General features: G+C 45.2%; 1 protein-coding gene across 9 annotated transcripts in view; it reads right to left on the bottom strand.

The window, feature by feature from the left end:
* The window catches only part of BOC (BOC cell adhesion associated, oncogene regulated), a 75,230-nt gene that overhangs the window by 25,272 nt on the left and 22,743 nt on the right, over positions 1 to 27,215 (bottom strand). For 7 of the 9 annotated variants that reach the window (XM_033126798.1, XM_033126747.1, XM_033126738.1 and 4 more), the window contains 2 exons: positions 11,349 to 11,530; positions 10,389 to 10,667 (listed from right to left, as the gene is read on the bottom strand). In XM_033126798.1, coding sequence (XP_032982689.1) covers positions 10,389 to 10,667; positions 11,349 to 11,430 — 361 coding nt within the window. In that variant the 5' untranslated portion in view covers positions 11,431 to 11,530. The remainder of the gene's footprint in view (positions 1 to 10,388; positions 10,668 to 11,348; positions 11,531 to 27,215) is intronic. The other 2 variants (XM_033126753.1, XM_033126773.1) reach the window with 1 other exon arrangement.

Below are 27,215 nucleotides of genomic sequence, written 5' to 3'. Positions count from 1 at the left end.
GTAGCTTTAATCTAATAGGCAAGACAGACAAAAACAGCACACGAGGCAGGGGACAATTCGCAAGAGCAGTGTCCCCAACCACAGTCCCTACCACCTCCACCAGCTTTCCAGCCTGGGTCAGGTCACGTCGATCTCCAGCAAAACTTAGAAAGGGGAATTGGCAGAGCGAGGAGAGTGGATAAATATGTTTACTCTTTGGGATTTTTTTCTGCCTGTTCAATTGCACAAATAATTTTGGCTCCAAAGCTCTCTCCTGACAGCCATGGAAACATGACATAAAATTTCTCCAACACACTTTCTGATTAAAACAAAGCACACTTGCTTTTATTTAAATAAAGAAGTTTCCATGGGGGGAGGAAAAAAAAAACCTTTGCAGATGCCAAACACATTAGTTGTTAAATCTTGTGTTTCTTTTCCTTTCAGTTGAGGTAAGGTTTTGCACCCAGATTTAAGGAGCCACGGTAGAAAGCTGAGGGTGGAGAAGAGATTCAAGAGCCAGGGGGATGAGGGCAGAAGATCAAAGTCACAACAGGAGGTAGGCAGGGGAGGAGAGATGTCATAAAGGGAGATGTGGAAGGGGAAGCAGGAGGAAAAATAAAAAGAAACTAGTTTGTAATGTCATGAAATGATTTGCAATAAACTGGCCTAATGCTTCAGGAATTTCTTAGCTTAAACCAATTAAAATATATATTTTTAAAAAAAAAGACATAAGAAGAGAAGGAGAAATGTGATGAATCCTTGAAGACAAATCAAGGATGGGAGCCATGTCTCCACCGAGTCTGGCAGCCAGATGAACAGAGAAGATGTCTGTAGACCATCTCGTTTATCTGACTTCAGTGTTGCTATGAGGTAGGGCTGGTTAGCACAAGCGGGGAGTTTCTTTTGGACCAGAGGAAGGAATGAAACGGTTTGAGAAAAAAAAAAAAAAACTGAAAAAAGAGAGGAGGAGGAAAAAAAAGATTTACTTGCCAGCAACCCACATCACACATATTTCTCTGATCAACCCAATATAAACTTTAGCAATGGGAAAATTAATGTGAATCCTGGTGGTCTGGACTCATCAGAGCCAGAGCTGGATCCCGGCACAGTCTTTGGCAGGCAGGCAGCCTGTACAGGAAGAGAGAGAGGACAGAAAAGGGAGGCCAAGGCGCTTAGACAAAGAATGGAGATGAGCACTTCAGCGTGCCTTTAAAAACAGAATTGGGAGGCAGGGCACCATCCCAAGGCTAGTGGGGGCCACAGTGGTTCCCACTTTTTCTGCCCACACACCTGGGAACTATATATTCCTAAAGCAATGGTGGCTACTGCCACCCACTATCTCTGACAGTGTCCCCTGAGCTATCTGGTAGGATATGGAGCCACTTTTCGCTGGCATCTCCCTTCAAAGTTTCCAAAGGTTAATCGGAACATCTCAATTTCTTTTATATAGCCTGTTAGGTTTCTCTTATCCATCAGTTTTTCTAAACCCTTCCTGAATCCCTTTTATCTTAACCCTGTTTATATTCTGAGTTCTTGCTTCATCCTTTCTTATTTACTTCCTTAAAATGTTTAATGTATCAGACTTGGTGAAGAAAGCTTTGTTCATCTTCTGCATGCCCTTTTTGATCTTTCAGATTTCAGACATTTTATCTGGAGTCTTCCTCTTTCCAGACATTCACTGAAGGTCTACAGCGTGCCAGGCTCTGTGGAGAGCATTGTGGTCACAGAGATGAATGTCAACATTTCTGCCTTCCAGGCAAGAGAGGGCAGGAGAGGGCTATCGGAATAAACCCAGGATGGTAAGGAAGCTGGAAGATGAGACCCTACTCCAGACACTTGGGAAGTTGAGAGGGTCAGGAAAAGATTCTTAGAGGAAAAGATACTTGACTCTTGAAAACTGAGAAGACGTTCATTAACCCAAGGGAGGTGGGAACTTTCTGGGGAAGGGAGTGGAAAAGATGATGCTGCTGGCAGATGGCGCACCATTCCAAAATCAAGGAGAAAGTGCAAGATAATCTGAGAATAGGCAAAGTTTGCTGGGTCTGGAGTGGGAGGTGGGGCTCGCAGACGGGCTTAAGTATCACGCTACAGTCTTATTCTGTGATTCCCGGAGTCTGCAAATGTTTTCAAGTAGAAGAGTAAATAGCATAGTCACTCAAAATTAAACACAATTTTCCCTACAGAAAAAAAAAAAATACTGTTTTTTCATCAGCACACTTTTTTCCCCCCTTTTGCTTACATTTTTTTCTCCAATATTAAGAGATAGTACTTTATCTTAGATGCGAGCATCTATCCCATTTGCAGGACAGACTCTATAGTTCGTGGGGTTATTACCAGATTTCAAAAAATGGTTGAAAGTCTAAAAACAAGGTCAAAGTAGAAATCCCTAAACTTTTCCACACACAGAAAAGGGGGAGCCATAGGACTCATTTGCTCTCTTGATTCTTTTTCATTTTAAAGGAATCATCTTGCACCACGTTTCTTAAAGGATTCCAGTGATTTCAAGCAAGCTTATTATAGTAGTCTCCCCATTCACGGGGGGATATGTCCCAAGATCCCAAGCTCCCGTGGATGCCTGAAACCACAGATAGTACTGAACTCTATTTACACTATGTTTTTACCTATACAGCCATGTGCCACATAATGACGTTTCAGTCAATGACGGATTGCATGTATGACAGGGGTCCCATAAGATTATAATGAAGCTGAAAAATTCTATCACCTAGTGACATTGTAGCTGTCATGTCATAGCACAAGGTATTCCTCACGTGTTTGTGGTGATGCTGGTGTAAACAAACCTACTGCGTTGCCAGTCGTGTAAAAGTACAGCACATACAATTATGTACAGTGCGTAATACTTGACAATTATAATAAACAACTACGTTACTGATTTAGTGTTTACTATACTGTACTTTTTATTGTTGTTTTAGTGTACTCTTTCTACTTATAAAAAAGTTCCTGTAAACAGTATGCTGTGTTACGCCAGCAGCAGCCTCATACATCCTGTGTTTACGCGTCTCTTAGCTGCATCATTTTCTCTTGTGCTTAGTTTAACCTTGTGTTGTTTTGTACAGTAGCATTCTGTACAGGCTTGTAGCCTGGAAATAATAGGCTACATCACGTAGCCTAGGTGTGCAATAGGCTACACCACTAGGTTTGTGTAAGTGCCCTCTGTGATGTTTGAACAATAATGAAAACACTTAATGACACATCTCTCAGAAAGTATCCCCATGCACCCCGTTAAATGGTGCATGACCGTACATACACATCTATGAAAGCTGAATTTATAAATTAGGCACCATAAGACATTAATGACAATAACTAATAAAATAGAACAATTATAACATGCTGTAATAAAAGTCATGTGAATGTGGCATTATTAGCTAAAATAAGGGTTACTTTGACAGAAGCATTGCGATATCACGACAGTCAATCTGATAACTGACACTAAGTGACCAATGGCGTGGATCTGCTGGAAAAAGGGATGACTCACGACGAGGGCAGTGTGGAATGGGACGGCGTGAGATTTCATCACGCTACTCTGAACAGTGCGCAACTTATGAATTATTTCTGGAATTTTTCCATTTAATATTTTTGGACTGCAATTGACCGTGGGTAACTAAAACCGTGGAAAGTGAAATTGCGGATAAGGGTGCACTGCTGTAATCCTTCCCTCATTTTCCCTCATCTTCCTGTGCCAAAGGGTTCTCAAAATGTTCTGGTTCACTGAATCTATAATTCTGCTTAACACACTAGGTGGTCCCTTAGCTTAGAAAACGTACCTAGGATTTTCTTTAAGCATGTGGTTCTATGTGCGAAGAATAGATGGAGGAAAAGAGTGGGGTATATTAAGAGTTCTAAGCGTGTCCTTGGTAGAAGATGCTCCCTGGATTTGAGGTCTTCCTCTGATGACCATTATTAAATAGAGAACTGGAACTCTGGCTTTTTAGGGCAGACCCTTACTACCCAGATGCCCTAAGCAGAGCTTATACCACACATTTGTCTGGGCACCAGATCTGATGGGGTTAGTATTGCCAGTGTTATCTGAAGATTTCACCAGATTATCAGGGGAAATTCTTGTGAGGTGTGAATTTCTGCTTGTAGCCAGTGGAAAACAAAAAGGATTACTATGATTTTGGCCTAAAGCTGTAAGTCATTTGCTATTCAGATTTCAAGTAGTTTAGCACATTTTGGGTCTAAGTTATCGCTCAACAATTTTCTTGCCCAACTGGCAAAATAAAATACACAAAACTTATGGTACAAAACAGCTAAAGTTTAAGCTCAAGCTACTTTTCCTTTTCCAACTCCATACCCCCACGTGGAGCTGTCTCTCCCAGCAAAGTGGACTCCCACTCAGCCTGGAGGGTATCTGCAGCGCCAGCTTTCAGCTGCAGACACCCTTCCCCTCTGGGGCAGCTCAGGAAGCCACCTGTGTTTTCTTTTCTCCCTCAACACTTCTTCCCACTGCCGCCACCTGCCTTCATCCCAAAGCAAAAAGCTTTCACAGGATTCCCTGAGACGTCCAAGCCAACAACAAATGTTTTTCCAATTTGGAACGAATGGTTCCTTCTTGTTCTGTCAAGGAATCATTGCCTAACTGAACCAGATGGGGAGAGAGGTGGTATTGGGAAAAAACAACAAAACACTCTAAGGTTTCCTTTCTTAATCACAAAAGGTACATTCTCGAAAAGAAGAGAAACAGCGAGAAATGGGAGAGAGTGGGGAATAGGATGGGTAGCAAGAGAGAGGCAATCAACTGATTACATTCAGGATTTGATTGAACTCACCAAGGAAATACCTCACTAGAAATTCGACTCACTATGGAAGTATCTGCACCATCCCAGAAACTGCACTGGGCTTAGGTCTAAGTACAGTTGTGTTTAGTTGTTGAAGGTCTGAGGAAAGTATTGAGGACTTAAAAAATTCGAGATAGAGGTTGTCCCCCATACATGCTTCAAGGCTTACCTCCAAGTCTTCCTCCATCCCCAAGTTGAATCACAGTTCACCTGAACTCACTGTTTGCCTGAGCTCCCACTAAAATCTGTTTCCATCTCTGTGTGGCAACTCATGGGTCTGGCTTGCTTTATGGCTAACATGTTACTGCAGTCCATCTTCTCCATTGGACTACGAGATGCTCAACGGCTGGGACTAGGTCTCACTGTGCTCTGCTGGAAATTCTAAACACTCACCAATTCTCAGGACACCAGTCTGTAAAACATATAACTACTGAACCCAGCGCTGGAGAACAGATGGTTTGCCATGTCCCAAGTGGGACTCATGGAATCTCCAGCCTGCTGGCTTCCCTAAGGATTTTGGATGTACCAGCCTCCACAGTCAGGGGAACCAATTCTTTGAAATCAATCAATTTCTCTCTCTTCCCCTACCCTCTCTTTTTCCCTTTCTCTTTCTCCCTTTCTCTCTCTCCATATATATATTGGTTCTGCTGTTTTTTGGAAAACCTTTACTAAATCAGGGATAAAGAAAGCTAGAAATGTTTTAAGAAATGTCTACAGTGGTCCTTAATGGCCTGTTCTATTTCAGGGTCAGAGCCTAGAAGACCTTAAGGAAGTGTCTGCTGGGAATCAGAGCTGGGGGGAGCTGAGCCAAAAGCACGTGGCTTCTGTCTGTGGAATTCACCGTGCTGAGGGCCAGGGTCAGCTCCGCCTGCCAGTGCAAACCGTAACTGTCTGGTTGGAAGAATGAGCTGCAGTGAACCAACAGAGGTATAAATGGGCAGCTCTGTGGGCTCCAGTGACTACAATGCAGTGACACCGCGGGCTGCTCTGAAAGGCAGCCGGGAGATGAGACTCTGGTGGGAGAACAGGTGTATATAGGGAACCAAGACATCCACAGGAAACGGGTTAGGTCTCTCTTTCTAACAAGCCAGTCCTCTCTCTTGGCGCTGGCTCTGGTTGGAAGCTTTGCCACCCCCTGAACTCTGGCTTCCTAGAAGCTGCTCCAGAATGGAGCGGGGTGCCTCAGGCATGAACACAGGCCCCAGAGACTACTGCAAGAAAACCCTACACAAATGTTTGTTGACCAAATGGGTGAATGAATCAAGCCTGGAATTTATAAAATGCTGTCACGTATCCTTTCATTTGATCCCCTCAAAAAACCCACGAGACTTGTAATTATTACTGTGCTCATTTCACAGTTGTGGCAATCTGAGAGATTAAGTGATTTGCCCAAAATCATGTTAAGTCTTAAAGTGGCAGAGTTAAAACAAACTCTGGATCTTTTTTTTTTTTCCTCCCAGTTTCTTATTTTTTCCCATTACTACCAGTTTGGCCCTTCCTTTAATTCATGGGTTAAATTATGGTAACAAAGGGCCCCTGTCACCTTCTGACCTTTCCTCAAAGTCACAGAACCATGGAGACAGCTGCCAAAGGGGAACTCCTTCCTTTCCTGTCAGCTGTCTCACCTTCTGATCCCTGATGCCAGAGAGAGGATAATTTGGGAGTACATGCCTGGTCTCAGTGCTTAAATGTCTTATGGAGGGATTAAAGATCCGCTCTCAATTAAACCAGCATCAGCTTAAGACATCACATTAGCTTGAGGACTAAAATTCCCAGATATAGAATTATTACCCAGTTACCACCTATTTTATTTCTAACCTCGACTGGGGCCTAGGTATACTAGGATAGTTGGGAGAATTAAAGAATTAAAAAAATTGAAAAAAAGTTAAAAATGAAGAATTATGTAGGAGTAATTATTTGAATGGTAGATTATTAGAGGAAAGGGGTAGAAAACAGCTTTCATGTTGTAGGCCAGCTCTGGTGACTGGTTGCGATTACTTGCTATGCTGTGGGAGAACAATTCTAAGGCTGAATCGGGGTCCAGGAAGAAGAAATACGGTCCACTGGCAATGTCTTCTGTTGGTTCCAGTGCACACAGTGGGAATATTTGAGCCAAGTCAAGTGGTTGGCCTCCTACTATAAAGTGTGTGAAAAGAAAGGTAAGAGGAAAAAAGGATATCAAAGTCAAAAGCATTTCAAAAAGCAAGAGTTAGACAAGGTGGTCTGAAGTGAGGCATTTGTAGCAAGAGAGATTAACCACAAAGTTTAAGCTCAACAGGAAGAAAAAAAAAAAAACTCTCCACAGGGGTGAGTGAGACGGGCATCTCTCCAGAGTGAAGACAGCCGTTATCCACATGGCCAGGACAACCTGGCGTAGAGGGTAGGTGAGCACAGGGGAGACTCTTCGGCTGGTTCCATTTTACCCGAAGAACAGAAGCTGATGTGAAGTCCAAGGGCAACCCCTATCCTGCAGCTTCAGAGTAAAAGAGGTCTGAACAGGAAAGCTCTGCTAGAGGCCTCCTCCACATCCTGAATCCTCAAGCCAGGTCTCAGCCCCCGTCATTGAAATCTCCCAGCGATCTCTAGAAGGTTCACTAAAATGCAGGAGGCAGAGTCTTGCCAGGTGGGCCACACAGCAACTGCTTTGTCTGAGGAGGAACATCTGAACATACGCAGAAGAGGCCAGAGGAAAAGAAAGTCTCAAATGCTGAGTGTGGGTGTGCGTGCGTGCACGCCAGCACGCCGCTGCCCAGCCTTGCCTCTAAATGCAGACCAGGCCTTTACTAATCCCTTCTACCACTCAGCCTCCCTCGTACACCAGCCAACCAGCAAAACACAGCCCCCATTCTGCTCAGGAATGTGCTTTCGGAAACTTAATCTAACTGCTGAGTCTGGGCCAAATCCCCCATGGCATTAACCCAAAGACAGCACCCCTTTTTCCCCGCCTCTCCCGCCTTCCCACTGCCTCCTCCAAATTTAGGAGGCTGCAGTTCCACTCCACCAACTCCCTGTTCTCCACGACACAACCCCCTCCAAGCCTGCTCTCTCAATGTCCAGAACTTCCCCATCCTTCTACCAGGCCCAAACATGGCACTTCTGATTCATGCCTAAATGACAAGCCAGTAGTTCTTGGCTTTCAAACAAGACTCAGTTGGCTTCTGCAAAAGCCCCTTCTTCTCTCCCTGTGCTTCTTGGGTTGTAACCAAACCCTTCCCTTTGTCCTCACTGCCAACTGCAGATCCCTTCAAGCACCAGAGAAAAGAAGTGGCCAGGAATTTTTTAAAAATAAAGCTATAAATTGTCTCTCCTCACACAGATACACCTTGAAGTAGAAGGAGGGCTCCAAAGTAAATCTTCTCCTCTCCAATTCTCCCTTCCTCCAAACAATAAAAGGTTCAGCCTGGCTTCTAATTAGGCCAAATGAATGGTTATGGCGCTTTTTGAGCCTTCACAGACACGTGCTGACCACTTGCAGATGAACTCTCCCTCCTAGATGAGCAGCCGTACCCTTTAAAGGCACAAATGTTGCTAAAAAGCATATTTTATTTGTAATAATGAACAACAGGAAGTGACCTAATTGTCCAGCAATAGGAAAAGGGTTCAGTACGTTATGGCTGAGACACTCAGGGGACATTCCAGGGCGCTTCGTGCTGATGATCCTGCTTGGTAGGGGCTGGGGCATAAGGGAACCTACAGGAGTGATGGCTACACGGTATGTACACATGTGCATGACAACTGCGTCAGCCTTTTCACTTAACATTAGCGTACTTTACGTACTTTACTGGATGCCGTTTATACTCCATGAAAAAGAAAAAGTAAATATGGTCATAGGGCCAGTGGAAATGGCATATCGTACAGTGCCAGAGGAGAGAGAATAAGGGCAGAAACTGTGGTCAGTAGTATCACCACAACGGTGTGAAAACGTGGGCATAGGTAAAGACTGGGAGGGTTCGTATACTCCAAAATGATAATGGTGGTTGTGTGACGATGGTGGGCTTAGGAGAGACATTATTTTCTGTATATTCTAAACGTTCTATAACGTCATTTTAATTCTAATGTAAAGAACATAAGAGTATGATGGTAGGAAGTGTAGCTGTGACCTCACCCCTTCTTGTTATGATGAGATGACCCTTCCTCACCCAGGTCTCCCAGCCCCCTCTCCCACCCTACAAGCACAGCTGGAGGGGAGGGCCCATTACCGAGCACTGGTAGCCTGCTTCCCAGAGGCTGGGCACTTAGGCTCAATGGGTGCTCCTTCTGCCACAAAGGAGAATAGCTCCATAAGCCGGGGGGTGGGGTGGGGGCTCCAAGATGCAGTCCAGGCTCTGTCTGGCACCCTAGGGATTTGGCTGGGGACCCACCCTGCCCGCTTCCCTTCTCTGAGAATAAAGGCAAGGCTGCTTGATTCTTTCTGAAGAAAACAGAAATAATGTGGGCAGCCACTGTTCTAGTCTCTATTCTCCATGTAGTGAAGTCCTTCCTGGGATCTAGGGACCAGAGGGCAGAGAAGGGTCTTTTCTCCTTTCCCATCTCTCACCACTCTCCTCCCAGGACTCACACCTCACACAGGAAGGAGATGATGTGGCGACATGGAAATCCACAGCAGGGCTGTCAGGGAGTAGGGGACACTGCTAAGTCACGGGGGAACAAGCTTTGGGGAACAAATACCCCTACCGTCTCAGTAAGTTTCCCTATTCCCTACACTTCAGGCTCCAAAAAAGGGGGGCAATCCTTAATGTTTGCCAGCTATAGACTCAGCCTATAAGAATGGGTACTGGGGCTGCTCTCCAGCCTCCGGAAGTTTATTTAATCAGTCAAGTCTTATTTTCCATATGTACAATGGGTAGAAAATCACATACCGTGTGTGTTGTCTCCTAGTAGACCCAAGTGGTAATTACATAGTATTAAGAGTAATATGAAATCTTCTCCTGGCAGCCTCCTTGGACCAAACTGTCACCTAATCTCTTCTTCTTCTCTCTTTTCTTTAGCTCTTTGTCACAGTTTCTTCTTCATTGTGTTTGACTGTTTATATACCAGGCATTTGGAATCTGCTTGCCCCTCACAGAGAGGTAGGAATCCAAGTGTGGGAGGGGTAGGCTCTGTTCAGACCACACAGAGTCCTGTGACTGCTCCACCCCGACCTTTGTGAGTGAGGATGGAGTGTGGACGATAGAGGGGACAGTGAGCAGTTGGTACGACCACACCTAAAACCACAGAGCGACCAAAGATTAGGTTGGTGCAAAAGTAATGGCGGTTTAAAAGGTTAAAAATAATTGCAAAAACTGCCATTACTTTTGCACCAACCTAACAGAAAGGCATTGCATGGCGCAGCCGTGGGGCCCAGAAACAGTTCAACCACATCAAGTGCTCCTCTTTCTAGACACTCACCCTGGACACTTCATGTCCCCTGCTCAGAGAGTGGCTTCACAACGGCACATGGCCCCTGTCATGGGGGACTGCTGGGCAGCTACCACACTCCAATTTAAAAATTCAATGGCTGAGGCCTCTTTCGTGGTAAGATTAATGACAGGCGGTATGAATGGCAGGGGAGACAGAATGGGAGAAAGGAACAGAGATGGCACCATGGCAGAGGAGCACGGGAATGGCACTCACTGGCTAGTGTCACAGTGGCTGGCACGCTGGCCACGGCCCCTGCAGGCATCCGGGCCACACACTGGTACCGTCCCACGGTGTGGTTGTTGAGGGCAGTGATGACGAGGGTCCCGCGGGTGATGAGGATGCCCAAAGCCTCGTCCGAACTGTTCAGCTCCTTCCCATCCAGGCGCCAGGTGGTGTTCATCCACGGGGGCTGCACCACGCAGCCCAGGATCACCGTCCCTCCGAGCTTCTGGACAGTGGAAGAAGGCTGGACGGTGACCTGGGGGACATCACCTGGAGGGGAACAAGGAAGCAGGCATGAAGTGACACCCCAACAAACCAACATGACCGTTTTAAAAGCACAGCACCCAGGCAGCCAGTCAGAGCTCAGCAACCCATAGGACTTGATCTTTCTCTGAAAAACTCGACTGTCTTTAGGTTCATTCCCCAACCTGTCTGTGTCCCCAGAAAGTACACTGGAATGACAGAATGGGGTGAAGGCAAAAGCGGAGGCTTTGGAGCTGGACAGACTTGGGTCTGAAACCCAGTGCCACCATTTCTGAGCCACGTGACGTTAGCCTTTTTGGATCTCAGTTTCTTATCTGTAAAATGGGGTCAATGATATTCGTCTCACAGAGTTATTGTGAAGCTTATAAACAACATGAACTTCCTGCCATAATCTCATATAGTAAGTGCTCAATAAAAGGCAGTTATTATTACTCTTCCTCCGCTGTTATATATTAGAAATGATTAAAATACCCACATATAACCAATAAGATATAGTCAAGATCATTCCTTATCTTGTATTGTTGAGTGTGTCCCTAAAGGCAGTGGGAATGAAGTGTTCTTTGAAATCCTGAAAGACGAAGGGCTGTTGAAAGGATTCTTGTTGAATGTGCAATGCTTCTATTTGACATTAAGGGCCAAGCATTCTTCCAAGAGGGATAGGCTGAGAAAGAGGAGGGCAATACTCACTCAGGTTGGCAAAGCAGCCTGCTGTGGCTAAGAGGAAGTAGGCAAGTGTGACCTCGGGCCTCTTTCCTGTCTGAGTCATCATCGTCCCACGTAGCAAGTTGTATTATAAAGGGTCCGAAGCCAATGTCCCATAAGCCACCAGAGTCACTCAGAGACACTCTGCAAGCTTCTGCAATGCTCTGCTGTGAGAAAGAGAAAGAGGAACGGCCCTGGTGAGAAGCCCCAGGACGCCTCTGTGGTAGCGACAGCCTTTGTCCCCTCACCCCCTGCTTCCATCACATTCACTGGCAACACTCAAAGTGTTCACCTGGCCATGCTGCTGGAAGACCAAAGAACACTCTCATGCCATTTCTCATCTAAAAGAAGCTTCTTCTAAGTTGTCCTCCCCCTTGAGCTAGGTGATTTTTATGATGTTAAGATTGCTAGAGCCTTGCCCAGTACACAAACAGCAACAGGACGAGGCCGGGGTGGGGGGCAGGATACAGGGAGGCTGAGACCTGGGACCACGTCCAGGGCTCGGGCAGTGAATGTCTAGCACAGATGCTGGAAAGGATGAAGTTATCATTACCATTTGTTTGCAGGAGGCCAGATGTCCATGGCCACATGGCATGCTGTGCCGCCGGCCCAGACTATTGTGGACAGCGAGGCCATCCTTACAATGCCGGAATCCCTCCTTCAGGGGACGTTACTAATGAATGAGTTCTAAAGTCTCAGAGACTCACCAAGGACGTCAGGTTTCGAGTCCCCCCAACCCTTTACCTACATCCCTGCGAACTCTCTTTCATTCTTGGAATCGACTTACCCTCTGTAACCTCTAGTCCCACAACCACAAACACGGAAAAAGTCACACATCAGCCAAGGCCTCTCACTTCTCTCTGCCCCTCCTGCTGGAATTCTGGTGTTTTCCATCTCTGTAAAATTTGTACTCTTGACAATTGTCCATGTTGTATCTCCACCTCAGAACAACATTCCTTCGGGGCTGTAGACAGCACAGGCACTTCCAGGCGCCTGTTGACACATCTCAGCTATCAGCCACCTTCTTACTGTCTGCCTAGAACGTTAACTCCTCCCTTTCCACGGTATTATTTCTTTATGTCTCCTTTAAGCTACAGTCCTTAAAAGATTGCATCAAAATCCCAGAGAGGCAAGTGTACACTCTAACACACACTTCTGTCACAGCTGAAACCAAGATGCTGCTTCCATGCTTTTCACTGGTGTACTTATCGGCCAATAAGGAAGGTGTCAACACCCTTATGACGGAGGGGCATTAGAATGAGCTTCAGATAACATTGAAGGCAACATGCCCGCGATCTAGACAGTAGATGCATCTTCCTGAATCAGGCATGGTTGGCAAAACTATTATAATAGTAATTTCCAGAAGGGTTACCTATATTAAAAATGTTAACTCTTCTGGACCAGATTGTCTAACCAGCAACTCTTTCAAAGACTTCCAGTCATCACTGGAAAATGAGGGGATGTAGTTAAGCTACTCGAGCGATGCACTGTGCTCACCAGTCTCTGGAGTTCTGGCCACGGGCACAGTCATTTGTAAGTCAGTCCTCAGCTCTTCTGCCCCCGTAGCTCCTGACAGGGGATGAAGGCTGCGCTCTGGGGCTCTTGCTCTGGGCTAGAAGTGCTTGGGGTTTGCCTATACCTGTCCCTTTTTCAAGTACCTTTGGCCCTTCGGCTTTTCACCTAGCTGTTTAGTCAAGAGGGCCACATTCGCCCTGCCCAGCAAGCAGCCCTCCAAACCAGATCGAGGACCAGCCCCACACTGGTGTTCAGAATGCTTTCCAGGAAAGACTTTTTTCCCCTTGATTTTTAATCCCTCCCTTTGCCTTGTGTATTTGACACCAGAGGACCTCCAAGACTCCTCCATCACTCTGGGTAACGACAAGGGTCATTTTCTAAAACAGGTTAGAAAGAAAAATTCTGAAGAAACTTTTCAAAAGTTCTTTCCTGACACATTAAACTATATTCCTCTTTGTGTAGAGAGAGATTTGTCTCTTTTTCAGACAATCTAGTAAATCAAATGATCATGTCATTAGCAAAGTGAAATTAAGGAAAGCTGCAAAGGACGTGAGGCTGGCTGGGATGGGGAGTGGGGGTGGGGCAGGCCTGCTAAGCTCTTTGCACGTGGCCATCTTTGAATCTTCATAAAAACCCTGCAAGGCAGGGGCTATTATCCCCATCATACAGGTGAGGAAATTGAGTTCCAGAGGTTAAGCAACTTGCTCAAGGTCGCAACTGTGGGCCTGGAATGAAAGCCAGGTTGGGCTCATTCCAAAGCTCTGTATTTTTAACCAGAATAGCAGCCTTGTCACACATTTTCTACCAGTGCTTTGCACCCAGTGGGTGCTTAACAAACAGACTTGGAATAAGGGTGATGTACAACAGTGAGGAGTTTTAACAGTGATTTCTACTGGAAAAGTTCATTAACATGTTTACAAACCAATGCCAAAAAGCAAGCTTTGGGTGCCCTCTCAGTTTTCCAGACACTTGTTTTAGTTCTCCACTTTCCCCTCAAATGAGATATTGTATTTATCTAGAATACTGCATGAATTACCAACGATAATTGGTCCCAATGCAGCTTGTTCACGACATGCTGCAGTTTCCCCAACTCCTTAAGGAGATTGCAAGCACCTGTTCCTTGCCTGCTGGAGACAGAAAATGAATACAAAGCAAAAAAGGGCAAAAACAAAACAAAACAAACAAACAAAAAAGACAAGCAAGAGACAAAGAGGGACAGGAGGACTGTTTCTTATCTGAGAACAGGGTGGCTGCAGAGGTGTTTGGGTTGTAAAGTCCACAAAGGTTTTACTGAGGAAATTCAGCCTGACCCCCTCCTGCTTAACAAGGAGCAGCGAAACAATTCCTGTTACTTCTGCACCCTCGGTAATTTATAAGGTTCAAAATGGAAACAGACCCCACCACTGCTGCCAGCCACCATCCAGCTTTTAAAAGCAACCAGGAGAAAAGAATGTAGCTGGGGAGGGAGAGACAGAGGAAGCAGGTACCCAACAGGGAAGAGGGAGTTAACTCATTAATCCCCACACACACTTGTAAGTAGGTACCATTTAATGACCCCAAAGCAGGACACGTGGGGTCTCCTTCACATAACAGTAGAACTATGACAAAAATATGGCGGGGAGGAGGGTCACTGTAATTATGATGCATTTTATTTAACAGCTGGGGAAACTGAGTTACTTCCTAGACCAAGTTACCTAGAGAATGTCGTCTACAAAGACACATGATTCTAAGCACTTAGTTTTACTGATTAAAAAAAACAAGGCCACATAAGGCTTAACTGGAGTACCTAATTGCAGTGTAACCTTGTCCCATTGTGGAATGAAAAGGGTACAGTTTCAAAGTTGGGCGAAGGCAACAGCAAGGCCTGTTATTTTTCTCAGCAACACAAAGTGTGTCTAGGTCCTTCTTATTTTTCTATGCATTTTCTCAGAAAAAGAGAGATCCAAAAAAAAAAAAAAATTCAAAAAGCAGAGAGAAGGGAAAATGAATTCTTGACATGAATTCCTCATTGAGGCCTAGGTACTTGCTATTTTTGAGGGTTATGCGGACACACAACATAAAATGTGTCTGAGAAGTTTAACTGCTGACATACATGTTCCCACTGAAATAATCTCTTCCAAGCAGATGTTTTTCAAATGTTCCAAAAACAACAACAACAGAGTACACTTCTGAGGTTGAGACCAAGTATGAGAAATTATAGCCTCGGAGTATTTATTTTGTGAGAAAATTACAAACAACGGAGAGTTGATCAGGGGCAGGAGACGGCCGGCTCCACCTTCTCCCAAGCAGGCTGCTGACTGGCTAGAGCCAGAGTGAAACAATGGCACAGGAGGCCCCTCTCATCCCTGATCACCTGGGCCACCGCAGCTCTCTCAGGAAGGCAGACCTCCATGACAAAACAACGTACACCCTTTGGAGGGCCTATGACCAATCACCAAGAGCTGAATAGAGAACATGTGAGCGAGCAGATGACATTATAGAGACTTTTACAAACATTCTTTCAGGGGCAAGAACAAAATTTGTGTTCCACTGGTTGGGAGGGGCTGGCTACAGGAAAAAAGAAATCTTTACCCAACCCCGCATGACATGTTTTGCATGTTCCCAATTCTGTAGAGTAAGATTCACCTTTCCCAACTATCTTTGAAGGCAGAGAGAGGTTTTGCTCCTAGATGGTGATGCAAAGTGACTGGCGTTGAGTGCTGGCTGCTCCGTGGCCTCAGGAAAGAGGCTTGTATTTCTGCAAAGAGGAGTGGCATTGGGGGAAATATTGGGGAAACAAGTGAATTTACTTATCAAGGGGCTAAATATGTGAATTTGGATAGACTTGGGAGAAGGAATTAAGAAAGGTCATTTTTACTTAAAAGGTTGTTCTTTTACCCACAGACCAAATTAAAGGGAACCATTTTCAATTAGGAGGGAACCTCAGAGAAAATAAAATAATAGCTTAGAATAACGCCTAATGGGTACTGAGTGTTATGAAGGAGGAAAGAAGCACTAAGTGATTTGCAGAAGGTCTCCCAGCTAATTAAGAAGGGAGATTTAGGGGGACAAGTCAGGTCTGACTCTTAGCACAGTGCTCTTTCTACTACCCTGACATTACCTCCCAGCAAACTGCTCCTGGGGTCATGTTAACCAAGTGCTTAGAACTGCTTTGAGAACTAAATTTGCGATGTTTTAGAATTTACTTTCTTATGCATAAAAATAACGTTCTGTGGATCTTTATCTGTAAGAGTAACGTTCTCTGTGTGGTCCTTTTCATTCTTTTACCATTTACATCCTAATCTAGAGCAATCTGTTGCTGTTTTTCACACAAATGCCTTCAACAGAATTTTCTGCAGTGATGAAGATGTTCTATATTTGTGCTGTCCAAAACACTAGCCACTTGCCACCTGCGGCTATTAAATCCTTGACGTGTGGCTAATGTGACTGAGAAACGGCATTTTTAATTTGAATGGCCACATAAGGGTAATGGTTACCACACTGGACAGCACAGTTCTAGGCTAATATCTGGAGCGTCTACCCAGACCACCGTGAGGTCAAACAAGGAAGAATAACAAGGGTTTGAGGCTCTTAAGTATGAGCCATGCTTTAGCCAGCCTCTAAACATATGTCTAGGTTAGTTCTTATTCAACTTTTGTCTATGAGTTTTCTATTTAAAAACTGTGCATTTTGATTTTGTTATTATTGAGAAGAAAAAATACTGTGATCCGCTACACAAGATAGCATGCAAAGCACTGCAATAGAAAATGAATTCAGTCCCGAGATGCTTAAAGCAAAACGTGGGACATAAGGCAGCTAGTGCTCAACAGATATCCATAAGCTGCTCATTTCCCAGCCTCCTCTGGCATGAGCTTAGGGTCATGTGATTAGTCCTGGCCAATGAACATGTCATGTGTCACTTTCCAACCAACACAGTTAAGAGAGTTCTCCCTTCTCCAGTCCCAGTGACCACACGTCACAGGTTTCAGAAGGTGTAACTACCAAGATGGAAGGAGGCAGTGCAATTTATGCCAGGAGAAGAAGAAAACCTTTGTTGCACAAAACCATTGAAGTTTTGGGATCATGTAACCACTCTCATGTAATATCTTTACTCTGATACCTTAACCGATCACCAATTCAGTCACACCTGGGAAGTAGAAAATGAGAGCAGAGAGAGCATTTTCAATTTTGAGTCTTTGGGAAGGGTTTTCTGGATATAGGATTTGAAACTGGGCCATCTGGAATATGCATGTGTAAGGAGACCAAGGGCAGTTCAGGAAGGTGACAGTGACCTGGTGGGAGTGGTGCATCAAGCATCTGGCTGTCACAGAAGGTTGATATGAAACAGTAGTCTCCATATTTTTCTGATCTGACTCCCTTATGAGTAAAATATCCTGGGCAAATATCCCCAATACATGCATGTGTACTTATAAATTAAGTGCACGGATTGCTGAACTACAACTTTAAAAAGTATAGGTAAAAATGAAACCATATTTTAAGGGCTTGTTTATCATGGTTGTTGTACAATATCATTAAGCTAATACTTTAAGACTGAATGCCTATTTAGAATTACGTTGATCACTAACGACACGAATGTAATCTCTTTCAAATAGTCTGCTTGAATGTTAATTATTTTGTTGACTTCTCATCAGATGTGATTCCATTATCATTGTTTTTACTTCCTAATGTGGCTTGAAAAGGGCCAGCTCTGCCTTTTCCTCCTGTTGGCATGTGCTTGGATTATCAGCATACTCTTCAACCCACAGTTTCTTTGTAGCAATCTCTTTAAGCCACTTGTCCTTTTGTGAGAGTTAATTTAGTTAAAACTAAATAATATAATCTGTAAATCCACTTAACTGAGAACAGGAAAACTGAAGAGTGAATGAACAAGTGAGTGAGGTCCCTACTGCCAAGCCCTTCACCACAGTGGAGATCTCTTGGTACTGTTAGGACAAATCACAGCCGGACATACTGACTAAAAGGTAACCACTGTCAATCCCGGTATTAAACAGCAGGAAAGCTTAATTTTCTTTTCCTATTCCTTTTTAAGATAGAAATAAACATTAAGGGAATCTCCAACATTTTCTTCTAGAGTCCCAATGGAATTTCTTATATTTCCCTTTAGAAACTTGCATCCCGCTTTGGAGACTATTCTAGAAGAGGGAAAACAGGCAGGGTAGGAAACTGAGGTTGTGTCATGCTATGGAGGACTACAAAAAAGTTTGAAATTAACAGCGTAGTGGGGAACAACTGATGGTTTTTGAGAATGGCGTATATGATGAAAGTGACATTGGGGTAGATTAGCAAAACCTGGGCTTTTCATTTTCACTGAACCCAAAATTTATAACAAGCTCTAACAAACATGGACAGAGTCTATTTCCACTCAGGTAGGTGGGACCCTCACTGTCCAGGCCAGGGGAAAGGAGCCTGGACAGAGCGTCTTGGCTCTGGGGAGGAATCCCCCAGAGAGAGAGAAACCACGTCTGCCTCTGAGAAAAGGGAAGGTCTGGTCTCTTGATTTGCCCACTGGACAAATCTAGTCTTCTCCCACCTCAACCACTTGAGACAAAAGTTACTGGGGAGTCTCATTTCTTTGTCACACATACCCGTTCCTGAAAGTGGCCTCATTTCTTTAAAGAGATTTTTTTTTAAAAAATCCACCCATAGAGACAAAGGGGGGAACCCCACAAACCTTTATTGCTAAACTGGAGAAAAAAAGAGAGAAAAGGAAAACCACTTCCTTTCTTCTACACTCCATTCTCAATCCCCCCCAGCCCTATTCCATATAAATTCAATTTGACAACCCTGCTAATTGGATAAACGCAGCTCCTACACTCCTGGAAGGCCATTCCCTTTTCTTTCTTTCTTTCTTTTTTTTGTTTTTGGAGAGCTCAAAACAGGGTGATTGTGCTGTTCTTTAACACGAATTCCATCTGCTTTATTTCTGTCTCTCCATTCACCGCTCCTCTTGAATATTTATGAAGCCTTCCCTCCTGCCTATCCCCTTTCCACCCCACCTCCACCCGCCTTCTTCCCTCAACCTCCCTCTCCCCACTCTGCCTCCCTTTCTCTCTGAGACTGATAAAAACCTTCCAAATGGCCCCCCCTCCTTGCTTTAGATAAACACAGGCAGTGTCAAGTGTGAGGAGTAGGGGGAGGTGGGAAGGGGGTTCAACTGCCAGTCAAGCCCCCGGCCTTCAGTGAGGCCCAGGGGCCTACCCTAATCTGCTGCATGCTTGCCATATGGGGGCTGTGTTGCCCCGGGAAACACTAACAGGCAGAACGGAGCTTAATAGAGTCCATATTCATTGTAATGCAGTGAGATAGCTCAAGGCACCACTGCCCCTTCAGTTCAGTTTCATTCTTCTGTTTCCCTCTTTCTTTCTGTTTTTCCTCCTGTTTTCTTTCTTCCTTCCTTTCAAAAGGACCAGGTCCAAGAGCTATAATATGGAGAGGCCTGGGCTGGCAGGAAAGCTGAACTTTATTTGGGGTTAGGAGTGAGGAAGATGATGGTGGTGTTGGGGCCAGGGCTGAGGCTGACGGGAGAGGTAGAATTGGGAGCTCCCAGGAGAGCAGAATGCAGAGAAGGGTGCGTATTGGCACAGGGGTGGAGCTCAGGGCGCGTGGTAGTGCATGCGTGCTGGTGTGCCCGGGCTTGAGTCTGTGTACGTGTGTAAGGGAGTGTGGAGGGTACGTATGGTCCATCAGGGCCCTGGCGCACAGAAACCTTCCCATTTATTCAGCCACCTATGGATGCCTACATATCCCAACACCAGCCCATCCCTAATCCCAGTCAATGTAAGGCCATAAAAGCCAGTGACACCTCCCTCCCAATGTATTAGGCCAGTGACCAATTCCCCGCTCTTCACAGTTGCCTTGAAAAGTCACAAGTGCGCAATGAGATGAAATCACTTTAGAAATGAATCCCTGGAGGAGCCTAAGACCCACCAGCCTGCCAAGTTGGGGCCCTTTTCCTCCTCTGGCTAATCTGGACTGAGGGGAGAGGTGACAGTTGTGGTCCGACACAGCCAAACTCAAGGCATATGGGTCCTCTTTGCATTCAAAGAGTGGGCTGTCTAGCAGATGAGGTCTTGTCACAAGTATATCTGCTGAAGTGAGACATGGTCTCCCTGAGCTCAGAGGTGACCTTTCCCCAGGGCCTATAAGGAAAAGAGGGCAGAGAATGTTGGAAGGAAATAGAGTACATTTCTCCCAACTTCTCAGAAAAAGTAAAATTGGTAACCAAGATGCTGTGAAATTCCTCAAAGAATGAAGAATCAGTTTCATAAACCGTGAAACATAAAGAAATTTGTTCCGTGACTGTAAAAATCACCCATCTAAAATCAAGATGGAAAATAAAAGAAAAAGTACAAAAACTTTCATATACTCTCCTACAGTTGAAACTTTAATTCCATGGTGTCTGGCCCATAGGAAAAGCTCAATAAATGGTTTCTGAATGAACCATATATAGAGGGGGCCAAAAAAATATATATACACATTTTAAGAAAGGAAATAACTGTATTAAAATTGTAATACTTAATATATACCAATACAAAAGATGAAAAGATTTTTTTGGCACCCCCGGTATATGCTCCTACAATTGTATTATTGCTGACCAAGAACTTGAAATTCTTTACCCAACTGACCACTACCATCAGGGGTCAAATAGGTGGTGATGGCTTTAACAGAAGCAAAATGGTCCTGCAAAGGTGCAGCAATGCCCCTAACACTGTGATGCCAGGACCCACTACAGATCTGCAGTAGGATCTGTAGAGGGCTGTTATTCACCTTGTCCAATGCCAAATTCAGGCAGGCTGTCAGATAAAATGGCTCAAACCAAAGCTTGTTGTGGTGTGGTTTTTTGCCTTGCAAACCTGATATATTCTACTTTCCTTTCTTTTACCCCATTGAGATGCACCATTCATCTGTGGTTTCCGAAGCTCAAGCCAGGGGAAACCACCTGTAGGAGAGTTTATGAAAGTTCTTATCATTTTTCTTTGCCTCTACTTACTCTCTTGATTTTAAGGCCCTATGTCCAAACAACTCCACAGCAGATGGTACAGTGGATTTTCAAGAGCCAGACACAATTTCAATTCCTGGCTTTCAAACCTAAATAGTATTTGGTTACCTGAAATGTCACCCAGAAGCCAACCTCAGTACCATATCCATTTACATCCATTAGGGACCCACAAAGGCAGTCATGCCTCTTCCTGAGGATTCCAGAGTAGATGAAGACATACAACGGAGCAGAGTCTTAGAGGACTGAGAGCACTTACCCTCCCCAAAGAAGAAGCTTTCCCCTCCAACTTATCTTTTGCCTGCGTAGTCCTACTCCCAGTTGTTCTGCCACCAGCATATTGCACGTGTTGCAGAGATGTGCTCCACAAAGGAGCAAGTAGAGACACTGAGAGCTCCACTGCGTGCCTGTCCTGGAGAACCATGGGAGCTCAGCAGGGCAGCCAAGCTCTTCCCAGCCTTCCCTACAGTGAGCGGTTTGCTCAGTAATCTTACCACGTGATGTGATGAGAACCAGAATGGCCAACTCCTAAAGAAAGCAGGGACTACTACTCTAGTCTAGACCAAATGCCTGCCTTTCATTTTCCTGCTCATGACCTACTTATAAAAACATATACTCAAACTTATCTATTCTTCCCTAAAACCATGTTGATATTTACCGCCCACTCAGGTGCCCAAACTTGGACTCAACCTTGTCTCCTGGCTCCCCCAGATTCCCCACCCCAGGATCTGACCAGTCCTACTGACTCCAACTTTGACATCAGCAGCCAGAGAAACACAGTGCAATAGAAATACCGTGCAAGCCACAGGTATCACTTAAAACTTTCTAGTAGCCACATTTGAAAAAATAAGTGCAAGTCGTTTTGGGAATATCTTTTAACACAATACATTCAAAATATTAGCACTTCAATATACAATCAATACAAAAATTATTAATGAGGTGCTTTATATTTTGTTTCATACTAAGTCTTCTAACCCTAGTGTGGATTTTATATTTACTACCAATCCCAGTTCAGACTAGCCACATTTCAGGAGCTCGATAGCCACACGTGCTAGTTGGCTCTTGTACTGGACAGCACAGGTCCAGGACCCCCAAATTTGTTCCCTGACTCTTTCTGTTCCCCATCTCATCATCCTCCACGTTGTCATGGACCATAATTCACACTCCATCTAATTTGATATAATTCTCACAATGGCACTGTAAGGTAGGTGCATGACCAACTCATTTTATAAATGATGAAATTAAAGCTCGGAGTAGTTAGATATTTTGTTCAAGATCACACAGATAGATGGGATGTCAGAGCGGGGATTTGAACCAGGTCCACGTGACTTTAAACCCCCTGATTCTTTTGACTTTACCACATACTTCTTTAAGTAAATTATGGCATAATAATTGAATCATTAAGCAGCCATTAAAAATGATAATTATAAAGATCAAGTAGCAACATGAAAAACGTTTAAAAGATGGGAAGGAAAAAACATAGATCTCATTTTGTAAAAAGCATGTAAGCAGTTGTGTGACACCTAGCAGGGAATATGAAACACATAAAAGCAGCGGATTTGAACACGTGAAGGAATCACGAGGGATTTCCCCTCCTTTGAGGTCAGTTGAAAACAAACAAGCAAATAAGCTAACAGACCCGCCTTTGACAGCTCCTCAATTGAGTATGATTAAATAAAGTTAAATAAAGTTAAATAAAGCATGACCTTCCGGGTTCTTTAAAACGAGGCTGCCGTCAACCTTCCCCATGCCTTCCCCCCACGTGCCCTAAAACCTGGGCAAGCTGCGCTTGCACACCCTCTCTTCCTCCTACCAGAACCCTCTGGTCCTTCTCCCTTCATTCCGTCCCAAGAACTCTGATGTCCCTAGGGACCCCTCAGCCCAGTTTCCACAGCACAGAGCACGGCTATTACAACATCGCCTCAGTGATTTGTGGATTTGGTCCTGCGTCTGTCTGTAATGTGCCTCTTCATTCTTCCCACCGTCCCCCCCACCCCAAACCCCAGACTGTAAACTTCCTGAAGGCAAAGATACGTGAAATTTATCTTGGGAATCCTAGTACCCAGAAAAGCCTGGGCACATCATAGAGGTGCAGTCAATGTTTGCTGAATTGAACGGTTTATTCCGATTAGAAATGTGGGGCTGAGAAGGAATGTTAACCTGACCCATGGAGATATAGGAGGGACACAGAGACACATTGTTATCAGTGGTTTTTCTAGGAGAAAATGACAGCAACTGTGGCCTTTATTTCCAAAACCAAATGGCCCCTAGATCAGTAGAGGCAGCCCTGGAGGGAAGGGCCTGACAGAAGTCAGTGTCCCATAGCATGCTCCTATGGCTCGGGGTTTCATTCAAGGACTTCTTTGTGTTCCTTCTTATGTCTTCTCCCAAAACAAACACCCAACTACGCTTGAGACTTCGGGCTTCCTGCAGGCAATCTAATCTAGGATTATACCCTCAGTAGGTATTATCTCGCCAAAATCAACATGGGCCTGAGCTTGAGACCAGGATGGAAGGAAGCAGGCAGAGAGGGATGGGAAAAGGAGAAATAAGAACACCATTGAGTGAGAAAGAGAAGGATGGATTCAGGCCTGAAGAGAGAGCAGGAAGGGTGAGAGTAGAGATGTGGGAAAGGCAACTAAATATGCAGAGCTCCTACTATGTGCCAAGCCCAGTGCTGGGGGCTTCATGTATGTTACCACTTTTCATCTTCACAACCCAGAGAGTATTATTGTCCCCACTGTACCGATGGGAAAAGAGGTTATCAAAACCCTTCTTGATGCTTTCCACGTAAGGATTTTAGAGCTCACCTCCAATTTGTGCTGTAGACATAGCTTCTCTACTAAGTGACAATGCTGGAACTCAACAGGATCCGGTACTGAAAAGCCACCGGCCTCGGGTTTGGATGTGAGCTCTCCCACTTTCCCCCTTGGTAGAAAGTGGCTTTGGGGCAATAACCTAATCTCTCAGCCTCAGTTTACCCGCTGTGAAAATGAGAATAACACTTGTTTTGCAGAGCTGTTTAAAAGAGTTAATGAGATTACGTGTGAAAGCAGCCTGGAACACAGCAACGATGCGATAATTTTGGGGGGGACAGGTGTCACAGAATTCTCCTACTAAAAGCCTTGAGACTTTCAGTAGGAAAGTCTCATTTAGTAGGAAAGTCTTTCCTACTCTTTCAATAGGAAAGTCTTGACGTCTCATTTCATACAGTGGCATTGCTACCTAGTGGGATTTTAGATTAATGTTCTTTAAGATTTAAAGACATGCATTTTAACAACTCCAGACACACGTGGAATCATCTCTCTGCTCATTGTTCCTTATAAGCTCAACAAAATTTAGCAGTAGCCTGGTTTTGCTGCCCTACACACATGCATCAGAAGTTCAAGAAATATTCTTTGTTGGGAAAAACAAGCAAGCAAACAAACAAACCAGTGACACCCACATTCTATATAGTGTTTTACAGAACCTCACAACAGCCCTGTGGGACAGGAGACACATAGAGATTGCTATAGTGTTCCTAAGTTTGTGGCAAGACCTAGTTTCTAGCTCTCAGTCTCTACGCTGCGACAGTCAACATTTATATCGCGTGAACGAACAGCGTCTCTCTGCCACCACCCACCCCTCTCGGTTTATGCCCTCTCCACACTCTCCTGATGATAATAATAATGATTTCTCCGTAGTGTCTCTAGTTGTTCAGAGAGAAAGGGGAAAGATCCCTGACAGTAGGTCATTTGGGACAAGAAGTTATAGACAAGTGTTTATGGAAAGGAAAACACACCCCAGTCCCTCTGTGACCCCCACTCCCAGCCCTAGAAAGGAGTTCACCTCTGACCTCATCAGTGAATGCACAAAGGGCAACAAAACCACCTGCTTTTTTCCACCTACCTGTTTCTAATTACAGCCTGCGGCCAGGGCTATATCCACACAAGTAAACAATGAAGTAAAACGGTAACACACTGACTGGAGAGGGAACAGGAGCATCCACTTCCAAATATTCTGGTGCTCACAGTAGACAAAAGATCCAATATAAGATGAATGAATCAGAACCCCAGTAGACAGCACACATGAAGTATAGAAACAAACCAGTCCCAGCACCCACACGGCACATAAAGCAGATCTCAACAGCTTCAAGTCCTATGTCTTCGAACAAAGGAAAACCAACCCCATTTGACAAGTGATCCTTGTGTGAACACAAACCTCACGGTCATAAGCAGGCTCAGGGAAGAAGGCTGGGACACAGACTCCACCTGACAGAGCCCACTGAAGGCAATGGAGCCCTGAGAAGAATCGGATGTATTATTCCAGGGAGCAAGGACGCTCAGCCTACAACATAAACACAGAACCGCAGAAAAGGCATTTTCCCCAAATCATCCAGAAAGGTAACAGGATTTGGCTCAGAAGTGGCGTAGGACAAACAAGGGCATTCTGCTTAGTGTTCATACTGGAAGGGCACACAGAACAGCTTCCAACCCGAACGTCGCTCCTGGTGAGAGGTACCAGTCCCTGGGTGGGCTCGAGGCAGAATTCAGGTCAGTCCTGCGAACCCACACAGAGCACCCACTAGGTGCCACACACTGTGCAGAGGGTGAAGGAGACGTAGAGAAAAGCTAGGCACAGTTTCCCATCCTTAAAGACCTTGGAACCTCGTCAACATTCAGTGTTGACAACATCTTTCTGTTATACCCAAATTAAAATGCAGCATGGCCTGAAGAAAAGATCCAAGTCAAAGATAAACTGCAGAATTTACCAAGTACAGGCAAGGAAGTCGAGCATGAGCAGAAGCATCAGAGAAACGGCCCTGGAGCACGTGCACACCCCCACACGTGCTCACTCAGGCCCTGCTCCGCACAGCTCAGTCCTCCAACACAGCCCTTGTCGCAAGTCCTAAAAGAACCCCCTTTCTATCACCCATGTTCATCCCTAGCAAAGTCCTGGAAGATTCGTCCAAGTGCATCAGTTACGGCAGGAAAAAGGCGTGGAGCTAACAGAAGTCTAAGAGGACCTCTTAAACCTCAGTGTTGTCACTGTCACTTCTCACTGTAGAGTAACTTGTTAGTTTACTATAGTCTCTCTCCTGGACCCATAGCAGATACTCAATGAATGTTTGCTAAGCGGTAGAGACCTGCCTCCAAAATCGTTTCCAAGCCTATTGATTTGATCCTGGGCGTTGGATCTGATGAATCTCATGCAAAGCAGAGCGTGAGAAGGGGAGGGTGATGCGTGAGTGTCTGCTGTCTCTGTTCCTAGCTCCCTCCAGGATATAGCTTGGGAGCCCACTGGGGTTCTTACTCTGGGGAGAAGGCAGGCAGGACCCTGGTCTTCCCTGCTCTAGAGTCCAAGCATGAGGTGAGTGGGGGTGGGCGTGCCAAGGAGGAGGTGTGTGGGGACAGAGCCAGGAGCGCAGTTTCCAGGCTCTCGGCCTCACGTGGAAAGGTGCTGGCTCAGGTAGTAAACGGCCATCAACTGTGATTGGATGGCCATCAGCTGTGGCTAGTTGGCCGTCAGCTGTAACCAGTGAGCCATTGGCCACTAATATAACTGCTGTGGCTACGCTAGCAGCAAATGGGGGCTAGCAAGGAGATGGTGGCTGACAAGCGTGGACTGCAGTTAGCACGGCGGAGTGCGGGTTGCAGATTGCAGAGAAGTGGACGGCAGGTTGCAGATAGTGTGGCTCCTGCTTCCTAGATCTCCAGCCCAGCCGCCAGCAAGAATATAGTGGTATGACTCCCCCATCTATGGCTCCGTGGGTGTTCCCTTTTGGCCTCTCCATATCCTGCGTTCTTATATGGGGAGCAGGAGCTGAGACCCCGCAGGCCGCCCTGCATGACAAATGGCGCAGCGAGCAGGGTCAAGGTGGAAGGAGAATGTGAAGAGAAGCAGGCACCAAGGAGACTCACTTCTGTTCGGTAGGCAGGTCCCAGCACCTGCTCGACGCCGAGCAGTGGTTACTTGCCCAGCTCTTGTCGTCCTACAGCCCTGCACTTCCCCGAGGAAGCACCATCACACTAATTATTTCAGTTCACCTAACTGCTAGACCAAAGGCTTCAGGGATCAGGAATGGCGATCATCTTATCCCCAAGGGCACCTTCAGCCCTACACACAGCTTTCTGTAATTCAGCAAATACCTGTTGAGTGACCTGAGACACAAACGTGAAAGGTAGCAGAAGCAAGGAGAGAGAATATACGCATATACGCACGGTCAAGGAAGCAGCTTTTTCTTAGTGCAAGCTGGGCATTTAGGACACTTTGGGGGTTAAACGACTCACTTTGATTTACTCTGTGAGGTAACATAATTACCACCAATTCCAAGTAAGCTGTCACCTGCAGTCATTTGCTAT

This window comes from Rhinolophus ferrumequinum, chromosome 2 (assembly GCF_004115265.2).
Source record: "Rhinolophus ferrumequinum isolate MPI-CBG mRhiFer1 chromosome 2, mRhiFer1_v1.p, whole genome shotgun sequence".
NCBI classification, from domain to species: domain Eukaryota; kingdom Metazoa; phylum Chordata; class Mammalia; order Chiroptera; family Rhinolophidae; genus Rhinolophus; species Rhinolophus ferrumequinum.
Note: the sequence above shows the minus strand (reverse complement) of the source record. Positions and strands in the feature narration are given on the sequence as shown.